The 26,419-nt window shown below is 36.0% G+C and overlaps 1 protein-coding gene and 1 long non-coding RNA gene across 4 annotated transcripts in view; one reads left to right on the top strand and one right to left on the bottom strand.

Moving 5' to 3' along the window:
* LOC105665948 overlaps positions 1–26,419 on the bottom strand; it is a 217,681-nt gene that overhangs the window by 26,110 nt on the left and 165,152 nt on the right. The window lies entirely within an intron of this gene.
* The window catches only part of LOC100645913 (glutamate receptor 1), a 335,783-nt gene that overhangs the window by 285,030 nt on the left and 24,334 nt on the right, over positions 1–26,419 (top strand). For both annotated transcript variants that reach the window (XM_048407043.1, XM_048407044.1), the window contains exons 5-7: positions 18,239–18,371; positions 20,039–20,159; positions 20,576–20,740. In XM_048407043.1, the coding sequence (XP_048263000.1) occupies positions 18,239–18,371; positions 20,039–20,159; positions 20,576–20,740 (419 nt within the window). The remainder of the gene's footprint in view (positions 1–18,238; positions 18,372–20,038; positions 20,160–20,575; positions 20,741–26,419) is intronic.

Genomic DNA, 26,419 nt, shown 5'->3' with positions numbered 1-26,419 from the left:
TTTATTTCCTATTATTTTGTCGAATTACGTACGATGTACCTTGTTCTGTTGAGGAAAACACCGCGACATTTCACAGACTTGGTTTCACGTTTGTATGAAGGTGCATTGTTGTAAAATACACGTTTGCGGAAGAAAGACAACCTAATACCATATTTAACTAATAATACTAATATCTAAAGCTACTGTAGTATCATGGACAGATTGAAATAATAAGAAATATCGGGTGAACTATAAACAATGTTGCGAGAAAGCCTAAGTGCTGACAGGCCAAGAGGATCTGGAAACTTCAATGAACCGATCGGCCCTTCAGTCGAATAGTTGCGCGGAAAAAAGGTCTATGTGACCATGGCCGCGGAACACGTACGTGGTGGGGCTATGAGAAAAGACAAAGTGATGTTTAAGGGAGAAAGACGAATTAACAGTCAGTCGTAAGTTGAGAAGTCAGAGAGTTGTGAGAGAATGTTGTCAGCGTTGTTGAGGAGGGTGGTCCGCGTAAAAGAGAGCGTTGGTGACGAAAGTTGTAAATTAACTATATAGTTGTCTTAGTTATAGCACATTATTGTATTTAGTTCACGTCAAATAACCATCGTTTTCTGTCATTCTAAATAAATAAAAAAAATCCTACATTGCTATATGTGTAAAATTACGCATATAAAAGGTGCAAAATATCTTCCTCTTTCTCTGAAACTATTCTACTTGTACGATCTTACTCACCGTTCATAGACAATATTCGGTGACGCTTGCCACCCGATTTCGGTGTTGCGGCATTTCCTGCCGATCTTGGATCCCGATTCAGAGATTAACGCGGTCGCGCGCCGGATTATTCACCGCAGAGCACGAACCGCGGACATCGATATTTTTTCCCGCAAGAGATCGTTCGCAAGCCGACAACCGCGCGTTCTGATTACAGCTCGTCGTGTTCCAGGCCAGCCCTAATTACTATCCGGTCAGTAATTCGAACCTTCCATTCACCTAAACGCCCATTGTACGCGCGTTAAAGCGGATACGAAAACTGATTACAGATATACCAGCCTGCTGAGAAATTCTTGCGCGATCGATCGATAGATTTTAGGCCCCGATTCGCAATAGTAGATCGTATCGTTTCCAACGGTGAAAACGACCGGCCAAACCGGAAATAGCTGGGTGACTGGGTTGGGATAAACGCTGTCCCGATTATGATCGTCATGCACGGTTATTCACCGTGTGGTGGCGATCGAATATCTGGATTTAGAGTACAGTGAAAATTGGCAGATAGAGTTTCAGGCGAATGTCTGGCTTGAATGGTGTCGAATGTGTTCGTAAAAATGGTGATTATTTCGTTGAATAATTTCCCCTTATACTGAAGTTTTACTAATTTTATCTAACTGTATAATAGTACTAAGTTGGGTAAAAAAATAAGTGCGTTATAGGACCTGTTTATTGCCTATTTTTCGTAATGATTTGTGTATTAACCGGTTTATACATCGCGAGTCACACGACTGAAACGATTCGTGTCACTTTTTTAATTGATGTTAGGGGAAAGTATGAGAGGAAAAGATAAGAGAACTATATTTTTACGACCACGTTTATTTCGCAAGTGCGATAACTTGCATTATTCTTTTTAATGTAAAAATGTAAGTAAAGTAAAAATGTTCGAACGTAGAATAAAAATGTAATTTAAGCGTTAAGGCAACATGGTCCAAAATTGATTGATTTAGACGATGCTTTAACTTTACTTTTGTAAAATGGCGTAACTTGGTCCTGAGGAATTGTTCCACATAACCATAAATAATAGAGATATTAAGGTATTCCTATTTAAATGCTCGGCTCTGTATTATACATAAATGACCATAATTAAAGAGGTATAACGAAAACAAGTAACTGTATACGAACATCATCTTATCTTAAAACTTTAATAATGAAGCATAATGAACATCCTAACCAAAATTTACATTGTCCGTTGAGAACAGTATTTAACATCTTACGTCAAATAATCATATTGTAATGTATAATATAAACGTTAAACACGCTTTGGCGTTCGTAAAAAGTTCATACGTAAAATCTTTTAATAAATACGTTATATCGTATTTAATAATTGTTATCTATGAACCAGTCTGTGTAATATTTAGTGAAAAATGCTTCGTCGATCAAGTGTTAATAAAAGTTAATATCAATTTTCACAAAAATATCTGCATGTTATCAGTAAGCAATTTTTAGTCATTTTGCACGATATGCGATTAAAGGAATAAAAACTAACGCGATAAATTTAATTTTACTACTTTTGCATTCGTCGAATATATTCACGAAAGAAAAAAGAAGGAAATTTATAATTTTACAATATTAATTATCACGAAATACAATACCGATGATCACTCGGATAAAGCAATGATTCTTCTAAAATCTGAGAGTTGTGATTTTTATAAATTTGGTGATTTCAGCATTAACCATCGCGGAAAGTGATAATTACTCAAGAGACAAAACACCTGACGCAAAAAAAGTTAATCATTAACCAAAAGCTCAGTTATTCCATCCTCTGTGTTTCTCTGACTTCAACCGAGCGTTGATTAAACAGTCTCGCTGATATAAGGCAGGCGACAAAAGCGGAACGTGTTTTTACGCGAGGAAGTTGCAGGCTTTAAAGCGCGTAATAACAGAAGCGGAACAGTAATAAGCTCGGTTGTCCGCGCGCCTGTTGTTTCATGGTGTTCAGATGAACGCCATGTGACACCTGCTGCCTCTGCTCGTCTTTATCGCACGGCAACGGCTTGCCAAGATCGATTATGTCCTCCGTGCGAGATATTTGCGCGAAAACACTTCATACTTTGAGGATAAATTGAGCTCCCTCTCTCTCTCTCTCTCTCTCGACTAAATAGACTTTTTGATGTACAAAGAGCATTTAGGTGGAAATTGCAGTTAAGTAAATAAATACATTATAGCAAGTATAATTCTTTAGTGACTATAATGTGTTAGAAAATTCTTTATACAGATTTTTAGTAGTTATACACGTTATCGGTGGTGGTTATATACTATCGACATTAAAAATAGTATAATTTTCCAAGGATAATCTAAGACGAAAATAAGCAATACTTCTTTGATAATAATATAATAATAATAATTTCCTTTTATAATTCCTCTATGGTATATAATTGAAATAATGATGAGTAATAGAAGTTCGATTAAGTTCAATATTGGCATTTATTGCGTTCATCGAGTGCTGTTAATAATAAACTTTCGGAAGAAAATAGATATAGCTAAAAGTCATAAAAATCATTAAGAAAATATCTACGCAATAAAATGTCATTAGGGAATTGTTTACAAGAAGCTTGAAGTACACCATCGTCAGATTATCTAGAAATGGATTATTTTAAAAACTTTTCTACAAAATCTACAAAATAAATTCCCAACTTGCAAAAATGAACAAATTCTTGAAGGACGTTAACACTTCCAGTTTCTTCGTAAGTACGCGGATATTTTTTTTTTTTTTTTATAAGTAAACATTCTTGTAATAAAAATGTGTGATTCAATAGCAAACGAAAGAGAAATAAACAAAAGGAAAATCTGAGATTGAAAAAAAAAGAAACATCCTATAGAAGAAAATTTTGTACTTTCGGTATTAAGTCAGTCCTACGAATTAATTAACAAAGTTGTTTCTTCTCATACCTTGAAAGACAAAGTATCTCTGACTCTTCCGAAGCACAAAGTTTAACCACCAATAAAGTCTCAACAATCCGCGCAAAAGTAAAACTTTCTTCGGCAACTTCTTTTCGTCACGAACCTCTTTTCCACTTAGCAATGGCGTTTTTACGATTTTCGTGAAATCACTGGGACGACGATGCGACTCTGTTTGTCTTGGTAAATAGGACACGAAAAATGAACGTAGGAAAAAGCGAGAACATTGTCTTAAGCGAGCCGGCGTGACACGAAGGATTAGATTTATATGTCCCCGTGGTTGGCTTCGTTATGAAACGTATTTTCATTACGTAACTCGCGTATCCGCTTTCTCGTTAAAAAACAGCGCCGGTTCTCAAGGATGACCTTTCTAATCCCGCGCTTCACCGGTGGGAAAAACACGCGGAAGCTTTTTCGTTTTATGCCACCGTTGGTTCTTGTTGGGACGCGAGTAATAATTATTCCTCCGACCAGTTTTTGGTCACCATTTAAACGTTAAATGAAAAGGAAACTTTCGCTTTAATACGTTTCATAGAGCACATCGTTAATTTGCCAAAGAAACTTCGTTGCGTTTTCCTTTCGCAAATTATAGATACCAAATAAATCGCACAAATTGGATATATTTTGACAAATCGAAATAAATAATCGTTTGTTGAATATATGCATTTAAATTATAATTAAATAGATGAAGAGAAAGTTTGATTATCAAGAAACTAAATATGAACAGCGTTAAAATAATCTTGAAGTGACAGTAGCGATGGTAAATGTAGATCAGACAGAATCTCTTTTCTGTTATTGACTATTGCCAATATAATAGGACGATGAGGTCGCAAAATAAAACAGAAAAAAATATATTAATTTAATTTTTAAAAAAAGAAGGTACAGCTAGTTCGATATAAATATCATACTCAATAAAAGAATAACTTCACTCGCAATTCCATGCATGATCGCATTATTCACTTCGACAAGTTGATGTGAATAATTGCTTGCTGGATCTTTGTATTGAGACAGTAATTGGATAGACAGAAGAGAAACTTAACTACCGGGAAACTTGGCGTGAACAGTATCAAGTAAGACGTTCTTATAGAGTGGCAGTGGAAACGATGGCTGTTGGTCAGACAGACTTGTCATCTCCGATATCGTGGAAAAACGAGGTTCTAAAATTGTTAACGAGCAAATAAAGTTATAAATAAATAGAACGTAAATATTTCATAATGTAATAATTACGAGAATACGAGATAACTTTCATTCTCAATTTCACACAATTACTGTGGCCACTGTACATTTATAATTATCCACAAGTTTTTAAATCTCAAAAGAAGATATGTAGCTTTCTGTGTTTTACTTGACATAATAAATTATTCTGCAGCGATTATTTTTCATACATGACAAAGATGTATTTAAGAAAAATATTGAAAGAAAGAAACTTTGGTATTATCAGTGTGACGAGCCAGTAGAACATGTTCTGAATCGACAGACTCCTCTTTAATCGTTTCGATATTTATGTTATTTTTCTGTTAAGCGTAATCACAGTATGTTTGCCATTATTTACCATTATTGCCATTATTTCACATGTATCCCACACCAATATATACAAATCTCTTCTAAAAAATCCAGACTTAATATCATCCCACCTCTAATCAACAATTCAAATCTGTCCACCTTTTCCTCTGAAAAAATGCTTCCTACCAAAAACAACGAACTCAAATCAATTTGCATTCTCAGCCAGAACGAAAATTTGGTCCCTCGGTACAGAACAAACCGCAATCCGCTTTAAGGCCATGCTCGAGCAGGATTCAACATTGGTCAAGATGAAAACGAAAAGGCGTTCGTTCAATCTGACGGGAAAATTTGCCAGCGGAGCGGTCCCACCGTCTATCGCGTTTGTTCTTCGCAGACGACGCGACAACGAGAGGCAATGAGACAAAAGTCTCGGGACAAAAATTCTCAAGACCTCTCGCTCGCCTAATATTCCATCCTTAAGACGGCTGGTTGCGCCAGCTTCTGGCGAGATTACGAAGAGAAAGAGGCATTTCGCGATTGCCCCAGGGACGATTACCAAGACACGGAGCGCTGCTAATCAGTCCTCCACCCTTGTGTTATTACGGCTCATCCGGGATCGTCGAGTCGTTTTCGGGACGCGGGTTTCCTTCAGTGACACAGCCGCTTAATTCGAACCGGGGAATTATCGTACTAGCTTAGCAGTTAATCGGAGCCACGCGGTATTAGTCCATTGAATAGCGTGGTCGTTAGCCTGGTATGTCGATTATCGACACCGTTACTAATGCTATTATTGGCCTCTTACCTCGCCGAGCATCCTCTGGGGGGCGAGTCCTCGCCGCGCCGAGGCGTCGCGCCATGTTTCAATTGAATTCGCGGCCGTCTCGTCAAACACGATGACAGTGCAATCAATAATAATCATTGCAGCTTGGTAGCTTATATACCAGGCACAGACGTTAGCGAAGTTGAGGCATTTCCAGAAGGATTTGTATTTAGGATTTATTGAGATTTACGATTCGTTTCAACGAGCACGTTAAAAATATGGCTCTGAGTCGCACTCTCTATACGCGTGGTCGTCTCGACGTCTTTGACCAGGAAGAAGGAAGCGTAGGCGGTCGCAAATAGCTGTTGTTAGCCGGCTAGTGAGAGATGAGGGGGAGTGAACAAAATTGGGCCAATATTTCGACGATGACTCGCTCTCTGTACCTTCGAGACATTCGCGTAACTATTGAATAATCACCAGCGCGTACAAAATGTTTTTTAAGATTCTAAAGATTTAAGTTTAGGTTTTTTAAAAATTTGATGATTTATATTGAGAATTGTTTGATACTTTTAACGTTTACGTTTAGATTATTTAAAATTGTTTTATAGTGTTAAGGATTTTAATGTTGTTAAAGGTACGTCAAATAGAATTTATACAGAATGTTAGGTGTATCTGTAATTTGATCGTCTTTTATTATAATGCTGTGTTATGTTGTAACATGTTATAAATAGTCTACAACAACCTGAAGAGCAGAAAGACGATGTTATATGGATTGGAAAACTCTACCGATTCTAAGGATCCTCAGGAGTTTCGAACATTCACGCACCTCAAAGAGTATCGTCAGCTTTATCGACCAGTGGAATTCTTAGAACTCGAAAAGTCACTGAACCTCTAAGATTCTTCAGCCGTAGGACACTCGCAAATAGGATACCTCCAAATGTTCCCGAAATCTCCCACTTCTCTATAATCTCCGACTTACGATACCAACGGAACCTTCGCACTCTTTAAGATGTTTTAATATCCTTAGATCCGTGAAACTTCCACGACATCCACCGCGGTTTTAAAATTTTTATGAAATTTTGTCGCGACGAATGAAACGACAAACGATGACAAATATACCTGTTGAGAATTATGGATCTTAATTGCCAAAATAAATATATAGAAACACTTAGATTATACTTAGAATCGATATCAAAATAGTCTCAGATTTACTTGATATGTGATTTACAAGATATTCGTCGATACACATTTGCACGCGTCTCAGCACTCTCTTTGTCTCAGCGTCTTCTTACCACACTACCAACGGAACAGCTGCATTCTGCTGTGCACGCACATACTCCCACACACTCACACTCATATATATGTGTCACTACTACGTGACTATTCTAGCGTGGCACACAAAATTACACATATTTCAACAATACCATTAAAACAAATTAACGCGTAAATAAATATAATCAAAGATTCAAGCGACTCTTACAACAATTGTTCGATTCACACTCGACTCTAACAAGTCTCGATATTATTCCAATCGATCAGTCGGTTGACCCTAGCTGACTCCGCAATTTTATAAAATTGAAACAAATCAAAGTATTTATAATAATATCGTAATAAACTATCGCTTAGTCCTTAATGGGTCAATTACTCAACACGAAACAATGAAGATCTTACAAAACTATTTATATCAACACGAAAGTTTCTTAAATCGAGTTAACATTCCGACACACAGTCTCGCATCGATTATTTTCGCGCAAGTTGGTGTACAATAGTTTCAGAAGACACTCGAGAAAGATTAAAACTCATTGGGACTTTCCTATCGTTTAATAAATTCGGCACGCGAAGTAAATAGAATATCGATCTTCGGCAACGCGTGCAAACGCGGTGTCGAAGTTTCCCAACGGCGACTATTAACGAGCGGGCAGAAATAGCGGCGGAAACCAATATAGGGTGGGAAGTTTACGATAGCCGGCTACCGAACCGGCGAATTCGTCGATCACGAACTCGCGCCAATAAAACAGTTCACGCCACGAACGTTATGATCATCGTTCCACTCGACACGCGTTATTCCACGCGCACACTGCAGTTTCTGTATCTGTTCGCTTTTATTGTTACAACCTACGCGTGGTTTCCGCGACTCTAACCTATTATTCAATCGATAATTCAATTTCCCCTGTTACGGATGCTTTTTATTTTGCTTTAGAAAACCGCAGATCTATGGTTTATCTATAGCATTCGAATGCCATGTGTAAAAACCTGTGAAAAAGTTCAAATATTCCAGGGAATTTTATTTTAATTTCATTGTTCCTTCTGCTTTTTTTTCTTATTTTCCTATTTTGTAGTTCAATGAATGTGATTAGTATCGTGACTGATACGATACATAAAATGGGACAATGTAATATTATCGTTTTCAATGGTAAAGCACATAACAGAATATCCGATTTGTTTGAAGGTTGCTATTTCAGTTCGTGTGACACGAGTCTGATAAAATATTAAATCTAGTTAGCCATCCACATACTCTAATCCGCATGTTCACGCTCGTGCCTGAATAAGTCAATAATTAGCGTGTAATTCATTTCATAGTGTATATAGAAGTCGATGATATTAAGATTATAATATGCGTTCCATTTCTCTCTTCGCATTAATCGAGTCACAGCTTACTTGACGCTTCAACCGAACATTTGTATCGTGTATTTTGTATATACATATAACTGTAGATATAGGCAATGTTTTCCCTATATATCATTATACTTTAAACGATTATCAGATCAAAATATTTATTACTGAATAGATAATTTTTATTTAATTCCCTTTTAAAGAAGATTATTTAGATTATGAGAAATCCTATATCAGTATATTGTACGAGTAAAAAATTATATAGTAAATATAGTATCTGACAGTGGATCTAAAGGAATATAAATTAAATATTTTTTTAGAACAAAATAAATCCTATGTGTTTGGTATGAAATAAATAAAAAAGATAGGATGCTGGTATAAAACTTGGAATATTCTCGAAATCAAACTACAGACCAAGCAATCCGATTCATTGTGACTGCGAGCAACAAGGTGAACGGCCAAACGAGTAAAAAACGAGAGAAAAGTCAACGTCGATATAAGATCGTTCCGCGAGAACGTTCGCGCAGAAAATGTTGTTTCACGAGGACGTCTCGCAAGGAAATTCTGCTTGACGCAAACTTTTAGAGGGGAATTTCTCTTGAACGTAAACCTCTCGCGGAAGGTTCGCTCGCAAGAAATTTCACTCGACGCGAATCTTCGCGGGCAAATTTCGCTGTCCGTAAATCGTCGCAAGAAAATTTCGTTGCTGGTGATCCATCGCGAAGAAAATTCTACTTAACGGTGTTCCTTGATAGAAAATGTCGTTTAGCGTTGTTGTTTAAAAGGAAATTTTACGTAACTTCAGCTTTCATGGAAAAATCCTATTTGCCGTTACTTTTCGTCAGACACTTCTATTCGAAATTATTTTACACGACGAAAATTCTGTTTGACGACAATCTCTGCAAAGTAATTTTATTTATCGCTACCTTCGTTCAAACAATTTTATTAAATTGATTTTTACAAAATCCTTTTTTAAAGATTCCGCTACGGACCATCCATCACGGAGAACATTCTACTTAGTAGTGTTCCCTGATAGAAAATGTCATTCAACGTTGTTGTTTAAAAGGAAGTTTCACGTGGAAAAATTTTAGTTTTTGTAGAAAGATTCTACGACATTTATATCGTTTACGCGTTCTGTTAAAAAATTTGTTTGAAATTATTTTATGTCACAAAAATCCAATCTAATGCGAATTTATAATAAGAAAATTTTACGATCCGCCTTCAAAAATTCTACTAATAAATTGATTTTCGTTTCTATATTATTATATGAATTAGTACTATATTTTACTACACAATATAGTACATAGTTGTGATATATTATTACAGAAACTACTGTTTTAATTATCTTCTAGCAAAATAAATTTGTACTATACCATAAACAAACAAATATCCAATTTTTTTGCGATCAACTAAAACAAATAAGTACACACGTAACATTATTTTTGGTGGAAAAATCCTGCTCAACTCGCGCAACTTGACAATCTCACCCAAGAAAATTACACCGGCACAATGTTGTACGCAAAAAAATTCCCCAAAATAAATTTGTACTATACCACAAACAAACAAATATCCAATTTTTTTGCGATCAACTAAAACAAATAAGTACACACGTAACATTATTTTTGGTGGAAAAATCCTGCTCAGCTCACGCAACTTACCAATTTCACCCAAGAAAATTACACCGGCATAGTGTTGTATGCAAAAAGATTGCCCACCTTCGTAGAAGCATCCTACGAGAAAGATAAACAAACTTCGTGCTTACCACGAAAAATCCTATTTTAACACTATCCCTGGCAACAAATTCTCCGTTTCTCTCACTGTTCATCAGAAATTCCACTTAACTCCATTCTTCGCTAGAAATTCCACTCGACGTCCATATTTCGCTCGAAAATTTACTTAGCTGGAACCACGCTGTCGCGAGAGAAATTTCTTAGTTCGCGATTCTTCGCGGGTAAACAATTCCTCTCTTTCCCTTTCTCTCTCCTTTTCTGCTTGGAAACACTCGGAGAGAAGATTCACTTGGCGGCAGCCATAGAGGATTTTCGGGCCCGGGGTCGTTGTCTTCCTTAACAAGACGTCCTCTCTCCTTTAAAGCCGAGGCAACGAGGCTTACCGCAGATAGAATCGGGCGGCAGTCGATGCCATGGACCATCGCGCGTCTCTCTGGCTTCGTCGTCTATTTCGACGTTAGTTTCCGGCAGTCACGATGGCATTTCCGTCTCCAAGTACACGCCACGAGAAACCACAGACCTCTCGTATGAGGCGGCAGACAGGATTGTTCGCATACCGAAGCTGACATGCCGTATGCGTTCATCCGTACTGCATCCACGTGGATCGTTGATCGTTGGATTCCCACGCTCGTAAACGCTCTGCGTATATTGGTTTGCAGATAAAAATAAGTGGCCAGGTAATATGAATGGAGTTTCGTTCTATACAGCGGCGGACAAGAGGAAGCTTGAATGTAAATGGTACAAGAAATATTGGTAATTTTATAAAATAGAATTATATCCGATAGGAGCAATGAAGACATAAGATATACGCTACAGAATGGCTGACTGTTGGCAATATGATAATATTTACACAAATACCACACGTATGTGCATATACGCAGATAGATTACTTAGCAACCTTAAACTTTCTTTCGTTTATTACTGTACGCCTTGTTTACATAAAAATATAAATATTAATTTCAACTATTTATTAACTAATAAAACTTAAGAATATAAAACTAGTACAAGTTGTACTATTTCCACTACCTATCCACTTAATTTTATCCTCGACTGTATTATCCTTAACCGATGATCATCTTGCGCGCCGATTAAATGGAGCAAAAAGAAATGATGGTAAGTGGAGAATATTTCTGTCGATCGTATCAGTTCATGCCAATGTTCGGGCAGTATTGGAACTATTCCATTTACATTTCATATTTCTCATTTTTAAGAAACAAGTAATAATAGAATTACGACAATATTTGACAATAATTTGAGAAATACGGGATATGAGTAGGAAAATAGTTTCGCCAGCTAATTCACTGATCTATGCAGCTATTGGCGAACTTCTAACGTAATAAATATTATCTATAGATCGCATCAATGATCAGTTTTTTCTAAATCAAATTCATGATATATTTACAAATCGTAACTGCGGTAATTTGTGTCGTTAATGTAATGCGGATGTCCGAGGCAATTTTAATTACTCAATTACCCAATTTAATTTTAATTGCCCAATTAAAACGTTATTACATCATACTTCAGGCAGAAGCTACAGAATTCCAAAATATTTATGTTTTAATTATCTGTTACTAATTAATCGAGAATTTTCTACAAAATTTAATATGAATTTGCCTTAATATCTAATACTTGGAATAAGCTAATTCAAATTATTAGGGCGCTTCACTAGTCTCAAGTACGTTAGTTTCGAAATTAATTGAATTACCTAAGGCAGTGTTTACGATCAAAAAATTCTCAAAAAAATAAAGTAATTACACGTAATTAAAAAAAAATGTATAGGATATCGTGACATTAATAATGATATGATGAAAGATACTTCTTTATCGCGATACTCGTGTACATTCGAGGGCGTAATAACGAAAACAAAGCACTGGAATCGAATTATCACATTCGAGTACCTGTGATTATTCAATTACCGACCAACAGCGATCTCGAAGCATCGTACAAATCCTTGGAGACACTTCGTGAGTCAATTCGCAACTGGGGAAACAATAAAACCGGTTGTGCCATTTCGTGCTTCATTAATTCCACTGTTTTGATCGTTGTCCCTTCGTTCCTTTTATTTTCTTATTAATTGAATATTTGCATACCGCCCACTCCATTTCGTTCTTCGTTGAATTCCCTTCTACGCTTTCATAAACGCTAGGATAATTTCTTGGCAATAAGTAAGCAACGATGAGCTCTAATTAACAGCTATTTGTACATTATCGAATAGATCTTTGAGAATAATAAATCGTCTGATCATAAACCGAACAAGGAGAATTTAAGTAAGAAAAGTAAAATGAGAGTTCGAAATCTCTCGGAAGTTAGCTTTCGAATCTTTAAAAATAGCCAATAATATGCATTTTAAAAGAGTAGCGAGGAAAGGAAGGAAAAATGAAATATGAAAAAAGGAAACAAGGAAAGTTGGAAAAAGTGGAAAGTGTCAAATAGAAAATAAGGAGAAAATTGGAGAAGGAAAAAGATGAAAAAGAAGGAATGCGAATGTGAAAGAAGTATAAAGTAGAAAACTTTAGAAGAAAAGAAGAAAAAGATACGATAGAGAGGAAGCAATTCGAAGAAATCCAGCGAGTATTTTCGAACTGAAAACACGGCAGCACATTCTATAGCCTATTTCGAAATGAGATTCCACAGATGCTTTGTTTCTTCCACTAATTTATCTATTGCTGCGTCGTTGTTGCTTTGGTCAGACCCGATCGCTTGACAAACGCTTGCTTTTAGCGTAATTTCCTCGGCAACAGACTGCTGATAATGGAACAAGCTATGGAACTGCTGGGGTTTCTGCGAAGCATCTAACTGAACAAGTAAAACGGCAAAGAACACCGACAGAAGAGAAAATATTTTACTAGATGATAATATATTCTAAAAAATATTGTACGTTTTAGACGAATTTGATAAGTAAACGGAGAATATACAACAGCATAATTAATACGGAAAAATCTTCTAAGCCATTAACGCATTAATGCATAATAGATGAGTACTCAGGTCAACAAAAAAATATAATAATAACAACATCTAATTAGAGCCTTTTGCCACCCCGTACCATTAGCATTGTTAGATAGTTCGATAATAACTAGAAATAAAACTGACCAAAGATTCGCATTATTTTCTGAAACATCCTATCAATAGAACTTTGATTTCTTCTTCTGAATTCGATAACGTAGGTTTGAAAGATTTTATGAAAAAGGAATAATTTCTCAATGGTCATATACATATCTAAAATATGTTGATATAGGAAAGTTTATATGTATATCTTAATATGCGTATAAGTATATACATATTTATCATATTGCACAACACAAAGACTTAATCTTCTCCTCCTTTTTCTTTTACAATTCTAATTATTTAATTTTCTCAGAACTTGCTCAAGGTTAATTAAAATCTGCCTCACGTACTTATATTACGTATACAGTGGCGGACAAAAGAAAGTTTATAAGACAAGAAATATGAAAAGACACTATAATTTTAATTAACGAAATGAATTTATATTTGATAAAGCAATGGAGAAAAAATATGTACTACAGAATAGATGACTATTATTAATGTGGTAACAATTTTTTTTAGCACGGAAGTTGCTAAAATTTATAATGTAACAATTTTAAACTTTCTGTTGTGCTCCGCTGTATATGTTCCATGCCATAAACTTTCTCTCTCTCTCTCTCTCTCTTTCTCTCTCCCTTTTTCTCTTTCTACTAATTTAAATAAATTTTGTAGACATTCCCAGAATCATATCTCGAGTCCCGACTTCAAACACATTCGTGAAATGCCTTGGAAATTCGCGCAAGCACACTAACATGAAATTTCCAATTCTACTAATTTGTTGCTGAAAAGCAATTAGTTGGCCGAAATCAGACGAAAGCCATTGAATCGGTCACGTGTCGCCGCATAGACATCATCGGCTTAGTTGCGCGTGTCACTAAAGCCTGCGAACATTCACAATTGACGTCATACGGCTTTCTGTGAACCGTGGTCGACATCCATGTTGACAACGCGTCGTTAATTAGCCACCCTTATAATCATTACACCGATCGATTCGCGTTTCAGAGCGTATTGAACCGCAAAAGGTGATCGTGAATCCCCCACCGCAACCTTCGTGTAATTAATTTCAACGAATTTCGCGCAACGATATCATCATTAGTTAAATGGCAACAATTTTTCCAATTGCCCTGTTGCTGGTACTGCAGCATATTCGAGGTTTTGGAAATTAAGAGATTAGAATCTCCTATCGTAGATATTTACAAAATTACCGTTTAATTAATGGCGATGTTTGTCGGATTTCCTTGTTAATTAAAAGATTCAAATTTCTAAACTTAAATTACTTACTTATTTATTTATTTAGATCTTTTTAGTTACATCAACTCATTTGAGTCGTTGGCAAGCATATTACTCCACGTAACTCTAAATTACTTGTGTATACAATTAAAATCACGTATCACGAATATACCAAGTTATTCCATGATAGTAAATTTTGTCAGATTTATTTAATACTCTCGTGCGACAAATTAAATAAAAATTCATGTGAGAATTCTCGTGTGACAAATTATATAAAGTCATCGCTTAATGCTAATCCGTACATCTCTTCGCAACAAATTACAAAAATTAAATGTCAAAACCATCGTAGTCTGCGCAAATTCTGGCCAAAGTATTATTTGGATTACCATCTCGGTGTGTAAAAAAATGTCCATAAAAATGCTGCTTTTAAAAGTATAAACCAATCCCCGGGAAATCTGTTAGATCGGTTTTCTCTGACCATACAAACCTAACACCATCTCTTTTGCTTTAATCACCGATCTATGAAACGGTCCATCACGTTCTCCAACGAGCGTACGACGAGATTCCGCGCTGTCCGCGTTCCACGCGGAAATAAAACGCGACACTCACGGCTAGACGGTTCGAAACGCGATCATAAAGGATTAACTATAGAGTCGCGGCTGCTTAATTGCTCGTGAAATGACAGCAACCGCGGAAAACTGAGTCACGTCTCGTGCACCGAATAAAAAATAAAAGTTTACCGGAAATGGTAAACTGATTAGCCTCGAAGAGCAAGCACGCTCGTGTCGTACTGCAAATGAACGTCGACGCTTCAAACACGCTCCTGCGATCAGCCTGGCTCGTTGAGTTGGCTGGTTGAGTTGACTGGTTAACTCGCACTACAAAAGGGTAAGAACGTATGCGAGACCCTGACGCTAGGAAAAACGATCGTATAATTAGTAGAAGTAATTTACAGTTGGGAACAAAAATCAATGGACAGCTTATTTATGCGAGAATTTAAATATTAATTTCAATTATTTGCTGAATAATTTACGTATTATAAGGCTATATAGTAAATAAGACTTAAGTATGATACTACCTATCCACTTATTTTTGTCCTCGACTGTATTCCCCCAAAATATGCGAATATTAATGTAATGTTACGACCAGACATTGATTTACTTAAAGTAAACAATATAGTAAATATTACGAATTGTTTGTACAATTATATGTACCATTCTTGTACTTTTGTTGACAACATTCTGTAACAATGTAAATGCAAACGATGTAGCATACAACTAGACATTTTTTGGGCGAATAAAATTCTAATGCTAACTCGTTAACCAGGTTATAGCCAGAAACTCATAATCGCGAAATTAAAAATTGGCGGAAACGAATCAATCTTAGATCAATTTTAATATTTGCAGATATAGATATAATATAACTTACTATTGCTAGAATTGAAGCGAAATATTAAATAGTAGGTAGAAAAAAAAAAAAGAAATTGTTATATCCAAGAGAATGAGTATTGGCAGGTTCAACAGGTTAAAGATCGTATAATGTGCAAATATTAAAGTTTCTCACTGCTTGAAGAGAGAAGTATGACAGCTAAAAGTCTATAATCCTGTGTACAACATTTCTTGACATTAAGATCAGTTTAATATCCCTCCGGGCGATACACTGTTATTAAAAAAGAAAGCAGAATGTTTAACGTGTTTGTAGGACATAAAATATGCAGCGATGAAACTCCAGTAGCCAAAGTACCAAATTTGTTGCGCTACGACTTATGACGGAGTTAATAATTATAAATAAATAAATAATAAAACCATAATTTCTATGCTTATCGTCGAACGATAGTACTCGCAAACGAAGCGGAAGTGAGCATCGAGATCGCATGATTCGTAGAAACGAGCCGCGTGATTTTCAACGCGGACATTATCGGCGCAAGAAACGGGACAGGAAGAAGCCACCATAGGACGGCGATGTTCACGTTACTCGTTGAAACGCGCCGTTCTTTTATAACGCGCCACCGGGCATACACGTGCACGGCGCTCGTTAACGCGACCATCAGTTTCACGCAGCGTACTGCAAAAAAGCAGGACGACAACGCAAAACGTGGCCGACTCTCGGCTGTTGACTTTTCCGGGTCCCTCTTTTTCGCTCCCACCACCGATCCACCCTAGCCAGTTGTCCGTTCTTTTATTTCTGATTTTTCAATTTCTATCCCTTTCGCATTACGCTCTCACCCGTATCCGCGGTTACGAACCACTCGATCCTTTCATGGCGAACGATTGTTCCACTTCCCGAAAGCGATTCCCTCAGCAAACAGAAAGACCGTTTAATATCTGCTTCCGCGAAACAGAACGGATGAATGCGAGTGGACTTTTGATTGCAGCTGCGAAAGATTTTCGAAAGATCCTGGGATTCTGGCGAGTCTGCTGGAATCCGCCATGAATTGCAATAGGAATTTGTTCGATAAGTATGAAATAGTATGCTATGATACTGCAAGAATGGGAATTTAGGGCGATTTCGTGCGGGCGGTTGAGTTTTCAGCGTTGAGGATATTTCGACAATTATTATAGAAATCTTTTATGCGTATATTGTGCGCATTATATGTATAAAACGTATTGAAATTTATATTGGTAGAATTGTAAAACAATGTGCAAATGTATATTGAAGTAAGAGAATATTTACTGCATACATATATTTAGTAAGAAAATAGTATGAACAGCCATCTCAAACATACAATATATGTGAGGTTGTCACGATAGGCACCCTTCAAATCCGATGGACCGATGATGGAGACAAAGATGTGGCGGCCTTGGCGACAATGCATATCGCCGAAGTGTCTAATGAGTCATCGATATCCCAACGGTCCTTCCACCTTCCACATTCTAGAAGCGTGGCAACGGTCACGTACACCTACAGGGTAGTGGGGATATTGAGAGGTTTTTTTTTTATATTTATTTCTTATTATTCACAATTTGTCCATTTTGGACATTAGGTCGAATTTTTTAGCAGTTATATTAACATGTTGGTGGGTACCCCCAGCGAGGTACCATCCTCGCGTTTGCTAGGTTATATCCTTTGTGAGGTCTGCTGGGTGCTTCTTTTTTAGCCCTCTGTTATATTGAGAGGTGGCAAACAAAAAATGTATCATCTTTATTTATTTATCATCTTTAAATTAAACGTAAGAAACACAGATAAAAAAAACCTATAATCGTATTTTAAAATATTATCGTTTAAAGCATTACTGGTAGACATGTAGATACACGAATTGGTTCTTGAACAGATAAAGCTTTCTTAATGTTAAACTTAATGTTCAAACTTAAATATTTCTCATAAGTTTTGCAGAAATCCCGTAATCTACTTACTAGAAATTATCCAAAGTATCGATAAACGTTTCAGCACGTGTCAACTCATAGATGATTAGAAAAAGCAGGTGATGAAATTTTCGGATGAACGCATCAGACGAATCGCGTCATCTGATTACGAGATTAGAGGTGGTTCCGCTACAATCACCGCGGAACATTTCGGCCTCGACGGGCACCGCAGACCAAACACAGTGTCTGCCAATGAATTACGGCCGATGTGATGCGCAATCGTGCACGCATAATTTTCGGAAAACGCGAATAGTATAATGCATAATGACGAGTGGCGAACCGCGCGAACGACCGGCCATAGAGAATTTTCACATTTGCACTGCTGACGGTAAATCTCTTGCTTGTTCCAGGACTGCTCAGGCTGCAGCAGATCTACCAGGGCCTGAAACCAGGCAACGAATCGTTTCAAGTAGAAACAGTGAAAAGAATACAAAATATGTCCGAGGCGATCGATTTTCTGCGCAGTTTGGAAGAATTGAATAGGTGAGTTTTGGAATTTCATTTTCGATAAAATTTTGTTGAAAATTAGATATGTTTGGAGATTGGATAAGTTCCACGTTAAAATATAGAGCATCGAATATAACGAATGATATTTTAAACGATTTTTCGGCTTCGTTAAGGGATTTAACGAATGAATGGTTGCGTACATGAAGCTCGAAAATTAATATTTACGTTGAAATAGAACGCAAAATGTAATAATAAAAATTGTTGGGAATAATAAACGTAGCTTTGCTCGCGAGGCTGATTCATTCGTTGAATAACAAATTATTTTACAATTTTACTCTAAAAGCGCTATTTATGTCATTACGGCCAATGAAAGATTCAATTGCAGTTAAAAACGAAGGTAACGATTGCATATAAAAATATAACTATGCATATAACTATGCATAATAAAAATCACGAATTTTATTCCTTCGGAAATAATTATTTTATTTGGCAAATTTGCCGAGAATAAAAATTTAGTAAATCGTGAAACATACAGAATTTGCAAGAATATTCTATGAATGTAGGATATTTCGGTCGTTTTCTTACGAAACAGAGTGCTGTATGAAAGAATAGACAAAATCATTTTATCTACCAAGTTTGATCAATAATAAAAATTTGATACGTCACAAAAGGTATAACACGTGGACATTCTGTAAATCTATGATGCTTGTGATTTTTTGCGATATAGAGGGAAAAAATATAGGCTCTCTGCAATCGTTGGCGCATTAGTATAGCTTTATTTTTCGAGCAGTAAAATCTGGCCGCATTTGGACAGGCTGACGGATCACGCTTTTGTGCGAGTAGGAGCGGTCACCGCGTATCTCGGCCGCAATTTACCACTGGCCACGCATTTGCACGGGCCAGGTAATCAACAACCAGCCTGACAATGAGCCCGAATCGAATGAACGTTCCCGTTACCAAAAACAAAACGTAACAATTTCGGATCGTTGCAGGCAAACGGCTCGTTGTACAGCGACTTTATCGTTGGAGGAACGACGCGGCTGGAATTATGTAAATTCATTACGGGTCCACAGGGTTGTTAGAACCTGTTCCGTACCAGAGAAGTCGTGAAATATTTCAGGAAATGGGGACGACAACGAATGCTCCTTGTTTAATTGTGATACTCACTTAAATGTGATACTATAAGCGAAATGAAAACGCGAAGGATATTCTATGAATAAATATATATATATCGTTTAAAAATTGAAAAATTTGCATAGTAAATCCTTTGGAACATAATAAAATCGTTTGGATGCGGTATTTATATGTTTAAACAATTGTGTAAGAAGATTATATTAATAAATCTTTCGAGATACGATAAAATTATTTGGATATGGTATCAAAATATGTATTTCGTTTAAATGGTAATTTATTTTGTTAACATATTAATAACGTTTCATTAAATCGCATTAAGACATTTCCATATATTTTAACGGATTTGTAGCACTCTATCAAAGTAGATTAAAGTATTTTAATATTTATCCAAGATATTATTTGAATTATTTTATTGACAATTCTCGCGACTTTAATATCGTTCCCCTTGAAACTTTTAAAGATTACTCAAAGTGCCATCAACGTTACATCAGGACCACTCAAAGTCAATAGGAAACTCAATTTAGCTGTTACAGCAAGATTAAATAATAAACGATGTAAACTCTTTACAGATGGAGTAACAAGTACGTGATACTCGATTGTCCTACGGACATGGCGAAAGATATTGTGGTGAGCCACGTGAGGGATGTTGCACTTGGGAAAAGAACGTACCATTATTTATTAAGTGGATTGGTGAGTATTCGCCTTATGATTAAATAATGCAATAAAAGCGATGATCATTTTGAGCCATCGTATAATAATAAAAATACATATTTCGTTTCTGAGTTATAATTTATATATAAGTTATAATTTTTAATTTAAAAAGATAGAGAAATCGTAACTGAAACGTAGAAGACTTTACAGTTCAATCAAAACTACTATGACGTCCGCACTTTTATTCGTGGTTTTATCTCACCAATCAGATAGATTCTGTATCGACACGATAGCTCGAGTAATTTCAAATAGACGAACACGCTTCTAGCACACGAATACAAAACCAACCCTTTTATTTCTATGGACGCGCAAGTAGAAATGCGGGAACACTCGACTGATTGCGAGCTTTGTGTCTTTTATACGATGTTGCAAACACGTTGTTTTCGTAAAATCAGATAATGGACGACCGATGGGAGAGCGAAGTGATCGAGTACGGCGCCATCAACATTACCGGGTTTCGAATCGTGGATGCTACGCGACCCTATGTCAAAGATTTCCTAGCTGGTTGGCATCGTCTCGACCCAGCTACGTCTCAAGGAGCTGGCCGCGAATCCATTTCTGTACGTATAGTACTCGTTATTTCCTTACGATTATTTCGTATCACCCATACAATCTGGAAGTTAACGATACAAACCAGAACATCCTTATTTCTAAGGATTATCATATTTCCTTTGCACTGTGTTATTAGGTCGTCCGAAAAGTTTCTTTCGTTTTATAGGGAAATAATGGATGCGCAACATTTTCCGTTTTATATTATTTTATAAAATCACCATTTTGTTCTATCAAACTAAAGACCACAACGTTCGACAGATTAGGTTTCGACAGATTAGGTTTGTATAAAGATGCGTTGCTGTAAAAGACGTGTCTGTAAAAGAAAGACACTTTCCGGACAACCTAATATTTACAAATTAGAAATTTGTAAGTAAACTCGTACATTCGTAAACCCAATTAAACAAATGGAATTCACCATCTAGAAAATATCGAACATCTATGTAATTGACGTTTAAGTGGTGGACGTTTCTTATTCAACACGATAGATGTATCGTAATCTTATTCGTAAGACCAAAGGCTGGAGATTTGAAAGACCACTCTGTACCGAAATTGTATATTTTTCTATTGCACATATTTTTAAAAAGTTGTTTCTTGTGGTAAAACGATCTTTCCTTTTCTTTGAAAATCAAATATTATCCCTAGTTTCTAGTACCCCCAATAGTCTTGAACGCTCTCGGCAGTACCTGTCAAGCTGTAGTCGTCTTTCCAAGAGGGAGTCGCCTATTCGAGTTCCATATGGGCTGTCGAGTACCATCAAGTACTCCAATTTTCTACCCTAAGCGAACCAGTCTACTCTGGTTTCCGACTTGTTTTCGGATACTTAGCACGGTCAAGTGGACGCGATTGCACGTAAAAGGGACATTTCGAGTCGCCTGAAAAGAAAATCAAACTGAAGATCCGTAACCCGAGTAACCTGACTCTTTGTCAGACAAAAGAAACCAGGTCTGAATCAAATTAATGTTGGATAAGTCTAAAATACTATACATGGTAATTTATACTGCTTTCATCGAGCAATAAATTTTGAAGAATTACCGAATAAAACTTAATAAAAGATGCAGGAAGATTAAGATGCAGAAAGAAAGAGTATAAAGCGTGTTTAAAATGTTGTCTTTTAGCAATTTGATTGAATTTTGTTGATTCTGTGAATTTTATTATTTAGTGTTACATTATTCGGTGGTTGACACAAATGTTTCATCACAATCAAATCACAAAATCATCTGTTAATTACTTCAAATGTAAAAAGAAATGGTTGTAATAGTTACATAAGCTTTTTTATTAAAAACTTAATAAATATACAGAATTTTTAATATTATGAAAACTAATATTTTTAAAATATTCAAGAGGGTGAAAAAATACACATTTAATATAAATAAATTTAATAAATATAGGATTGATTGACAGCATATTGAATTTAAAGATTTCTCCTCTATAAAAAAAAAAAAAAAAAAAAAAAAAAATGAAAAAACGTGAGTTGCATGGCTCCTTCGCGATCTTCCGTCGAAAAAAGATGTAAACTAATGTAATTTGAAAAAAATTTCGTCGGATAGTATTACACAAAACTACAAATAAAAATAGGGAAAAGTTGAAGTGTTGAACAGAAAATTACATTAAATTACACGAAAGCGTTAGAGAACGCTTTGAAATATCGTACGAATATTGTACAACATCGAATATCACGTAACTTCGTAGACGATCTAAAATTCACAATAACAGCGAATGGTAGCTATGAATCATTTTTACCTTTCTAGCGCTATCGAAGTATGTTACCAAGTCCATTGAAATCATGCAACAATATTTACACAAGGCTATCAAACATTTTCAGCACTTTCAGCAATGTTATACAATATCGAAAATCGATAGACACGCCCTTATATGTTTTTTCCTTCGCAACAATATTGCTAAGTGCTCCGTCGATTCGCAATAACATAGCATAAGAATGTTAGGGTAGGATACGATTGAGCCAGAAAGATATTTGACCGAAGTAATTTGCAAGTAATTTGTCTTGTAATTCGTCAAATTCGGTTATGAACAATTTTTAAGTTTGCAGTTCCGGTCGATTTTCATCCGACGTTTCTGCAACTCGACTTATATGTTGTCATATTGCGTTTACTTTAACGATGATTCGGGATCCATCTAACAACTGTAGATCCCACGTGTCTCTGGCGGTATAAAAATCATTGTTACTCGCTCTGTGTATACCCACTGAGACATTAGAGTACCACGGTCTTAGTGTCGAAAACAGAGAATGTGTTATTTAATTAGCGATAAAAAGCTCGCAGGTTGCAAGCCATACTAATTGAAATAACAATAAAGAAAAGAATACATTTTTAAGTAACCTACATTTAAAAACAGACTAGACTCGTCGTTAGCGAAGTGACAAACAGTAAAATACATATTCGTATATCGTATACTTACACCGACAGCTCGACAACTATAGTTCTCTAGGAGAATTCTCAATTTCTACTTGTTGAAAGGAGAAATGTTTGTCCAATGTTACTATCTTCACTTATAATTGTCATAATTCAACAACGTGTGTAGGTTACTTTCTTTCTGCAAGTTATTTTGTTACTTAATTTATTAGTTTCTATATTATACCTTGACTCAACTATAGAGTTGTTCCCGTTTGTGGTATCTTTCCTTGTTGGACCTAAAGTACACGATATTTTCTCATGTTTTCGTTATTATATTGAAGACTAATGATACCTCATAATATACATATATATATAATGAATTTGATTATTCGAGACAAAGTTCAAGACTGAAGTTTAAGACGTCTAATCTTGGGTGACTTAAATATCTTATTACTTTTCTATATAAATTATTCCAAGATGTTGGGATAGTGTTACACAACGTAACGATGAATTTCATTCGACCATAACCGTTACCTCAAACCGGTATCAACCCTCGCACGTCCATCGTAGAATTTTACTGCGATCTATCAATGAGTCATAATCTCACCGAAACGATCGATGGTTATCACGATCTTGAGTAACGTTGCACTTCCGTAGTTTTGGGATAGATTCGATCCATAAGATCCGAATATAATGGTACGTGAGAGCGCTCAAACACTTCGAGAAACTTTTCATCAATATTCTATGTGTGTTGTACAAAACACTTCAAAATTTAATTAACGCGAAATTTAATTAGACGAAGCAATCGTGAGCATATTGGTAAAAGTTGGAAGAGATGTGAAAATATATCTAGAACAGTACAATAATAAACAAATAATAGTACAATATTAGTAACCTACAATATTTATATTTATGTTCAATTTCTTTAATCGTGCGCATATGAAAATGAATCGCATAAAAATCCGCAATCTAGCAATAAGTCATTACAGAACGCATAAAGTTTCGTACGACGTACATATTTTCTTTTTAATTATTATTATTTAATTTGTTCTTTAATTCTAACTTAATTGCTAAATAACATGTGGGTGGCTACCACTAGTGGATACCATCTTCCAGTTTGACTATTTTATTTCTTTAGCGAGGTCAATGGGGTGTTTTCTTTTTGGTCTTCTTTGCTCGCCTCAGCAGCCAGCTGGTTTCGATGTGTTGCCGTTCTTTCCTTGTATTTTTGCGTACCTGCTGACTTCATCTTTAACCGCTGATATTACGTACATATTATACAAATGAAAATTTCCTATAGTAGATGTTCAAACATTTTCGTGAGCCACTGTAACTTGAAAGACTGTGTGCGACCCAACGCGCCGATTATCCTGATCGATCCTCGTGCAATTTCTGTCCACGGTTTCCCAACTTTGGCCACGTGCCCGATGTGTCCCCGTACTCGTGAATCTGCGTACGTCCCGCGAGAACTATAAACGATTTTCTCGGTTCCCAGAGTCAGCTTAACCGCGCCGTCCGGAAACGACCACGAAGAAACTTCCCTTCGCCCTCCGGTAATCGTGTCCACGCGATCATTTCAATTATTACGACGATTAACAGAGGACTTGGATTGCCAAATCGAGTCTGGTACGTTTGCTTGTCTCCTGTAACAATGACGAATGGCCAGTTGACGAGGATCGATTGGATGTTTTGAAACTGGCCAGGTTTTGCGCTTGATAAAATGGATTTTGATAGGGGAACTCGATGTGACAGGTGGAATTATAAATTGGTAATTTGTTTGATTGCGTATAGAATGGCGGGAATAATTATAGAATTCGAGCAACTTTTAATACGTTTTGCAGATTGGAAAAAAATCCTAGGAAGTAATATGATTTGATTAAGAGTCATTTTTCCACGTACATCCTAAGGAAATTATAAATTATCTATTGTGTATCCATTCGAAAGAACTGTGACTAAATATACATTTTTTTCTCTTTATTATTTAATTTATATTTTACGATTTGTCCAGCTGGACATTTGGCAAATTTTTCTAACTTAATTGCTAAATAACATGTGGATGGTTAAACAAATAACAGATATCCCCAGCGGGATACCATCTTCGAGTTTGACTATTTTATTTCTTTAGTGAGATTAGTGGGGTGTTTCCTTCTTAGTCTTCTTTCTATGAGAGTTTTGCTCGCTTGAGCAGCCAGCTGGTTTGGATGTGTTGCCGTTCTTTCCTTGACTAAATATAAATCTATATGAATTATATGATTATATTAATATAATTATGTATGTATGTAATATCACCAGGAAATAATAACACAGTCCTTTAGAGAGTCTAAACGATTTGCACGATTCAAACCATTATATTAATACTTTTTAATGTTGTATAGTTAGATGAGATAAAGAGCAGAAAAATAGAAGCAGTGTTTTAAGAAACAAGTGACTTTTTCATGATATACTGCGAGCATTACAGTTAAGAAAATCCTAAGTCACGGAGAAGGAATTTTATATCGCTTTTAATGCATACATGATAAACTTTTAGTATATCGATGTTGCATGTATATCAGGTTACACTCTGTGAGAAAACTCTCTTTAGATTCACGATACTTACTTCTCGAGCCGCGTTTAAAAGCAAGCTTCATGTATAATTCATACCGCTATTTATAGCGACTGTATCTCTAACTGGAAAAGAAAACAGCCCTATAAAGGTCATTGCAATTACCATGATTTCTTTCTTACTTTAATCACTTTAAAACCGCAAAATGCCCTTCTCAATTTTATTATATACACATACACAAATAACGCACCGTGTAATCCAACATTAGATATTATTGAGAATTGTGGATTTTAATCGCCGAAATAAAAGTAAAGGAACACTAAGGTTACACTTAGAATTCATATAAAAATAGTTTTAGATTTATTTACCTCTTTGTCTCACCATCTTCTATACCCTTGAAAATTAATGAAAATAAATCCTGCCATATAATCTTCACGCTGGGAAAACAAACCTGCCCACAGGTGACCATAAATGACATTCCAATTCCAAACAAAAAGTCAGTCAGATATCTAGGCATAATTCTGGACAAAAGAATGACATGGAAACGACACATCGTAGACAAACCTAAACAACTTGAATCAAAATTAAAAAACTTCTACTTGCTCATTGGCAGACGCTTCAACTTAATCGTGCAGAGTAAAATAATGCTATATAAAAGCCATGTTTGGACCTATGGGAACCAACTATGGGGAACAGCGAGTAATTGCAACATAGAAATTCTTCAACGATTCCAATCAAAAACTCTAAGATCCTTAATAGATGCACCTTGGTATGTTACCAACGAAACGATACAC

This window comes from Bombus terrestris, chromosome 7, assembly GCF_910591885.1.
Source record: "Bombus terrestris chromosome 7, iyBomTerr1.2, whole genome shotgun sequence".
NCBI classification, from domain to species: Eukaryota; Metazoa; Arthropoda; class Insecta; order Hymenoptera; family Apidae; genus Bombus; species Bombus terrestris.
The sequence above is the reverse complement of the archived record's forward strand: the minus strand, read 5'-3'. Positions and strand labels throughout refer to the sequence as shown.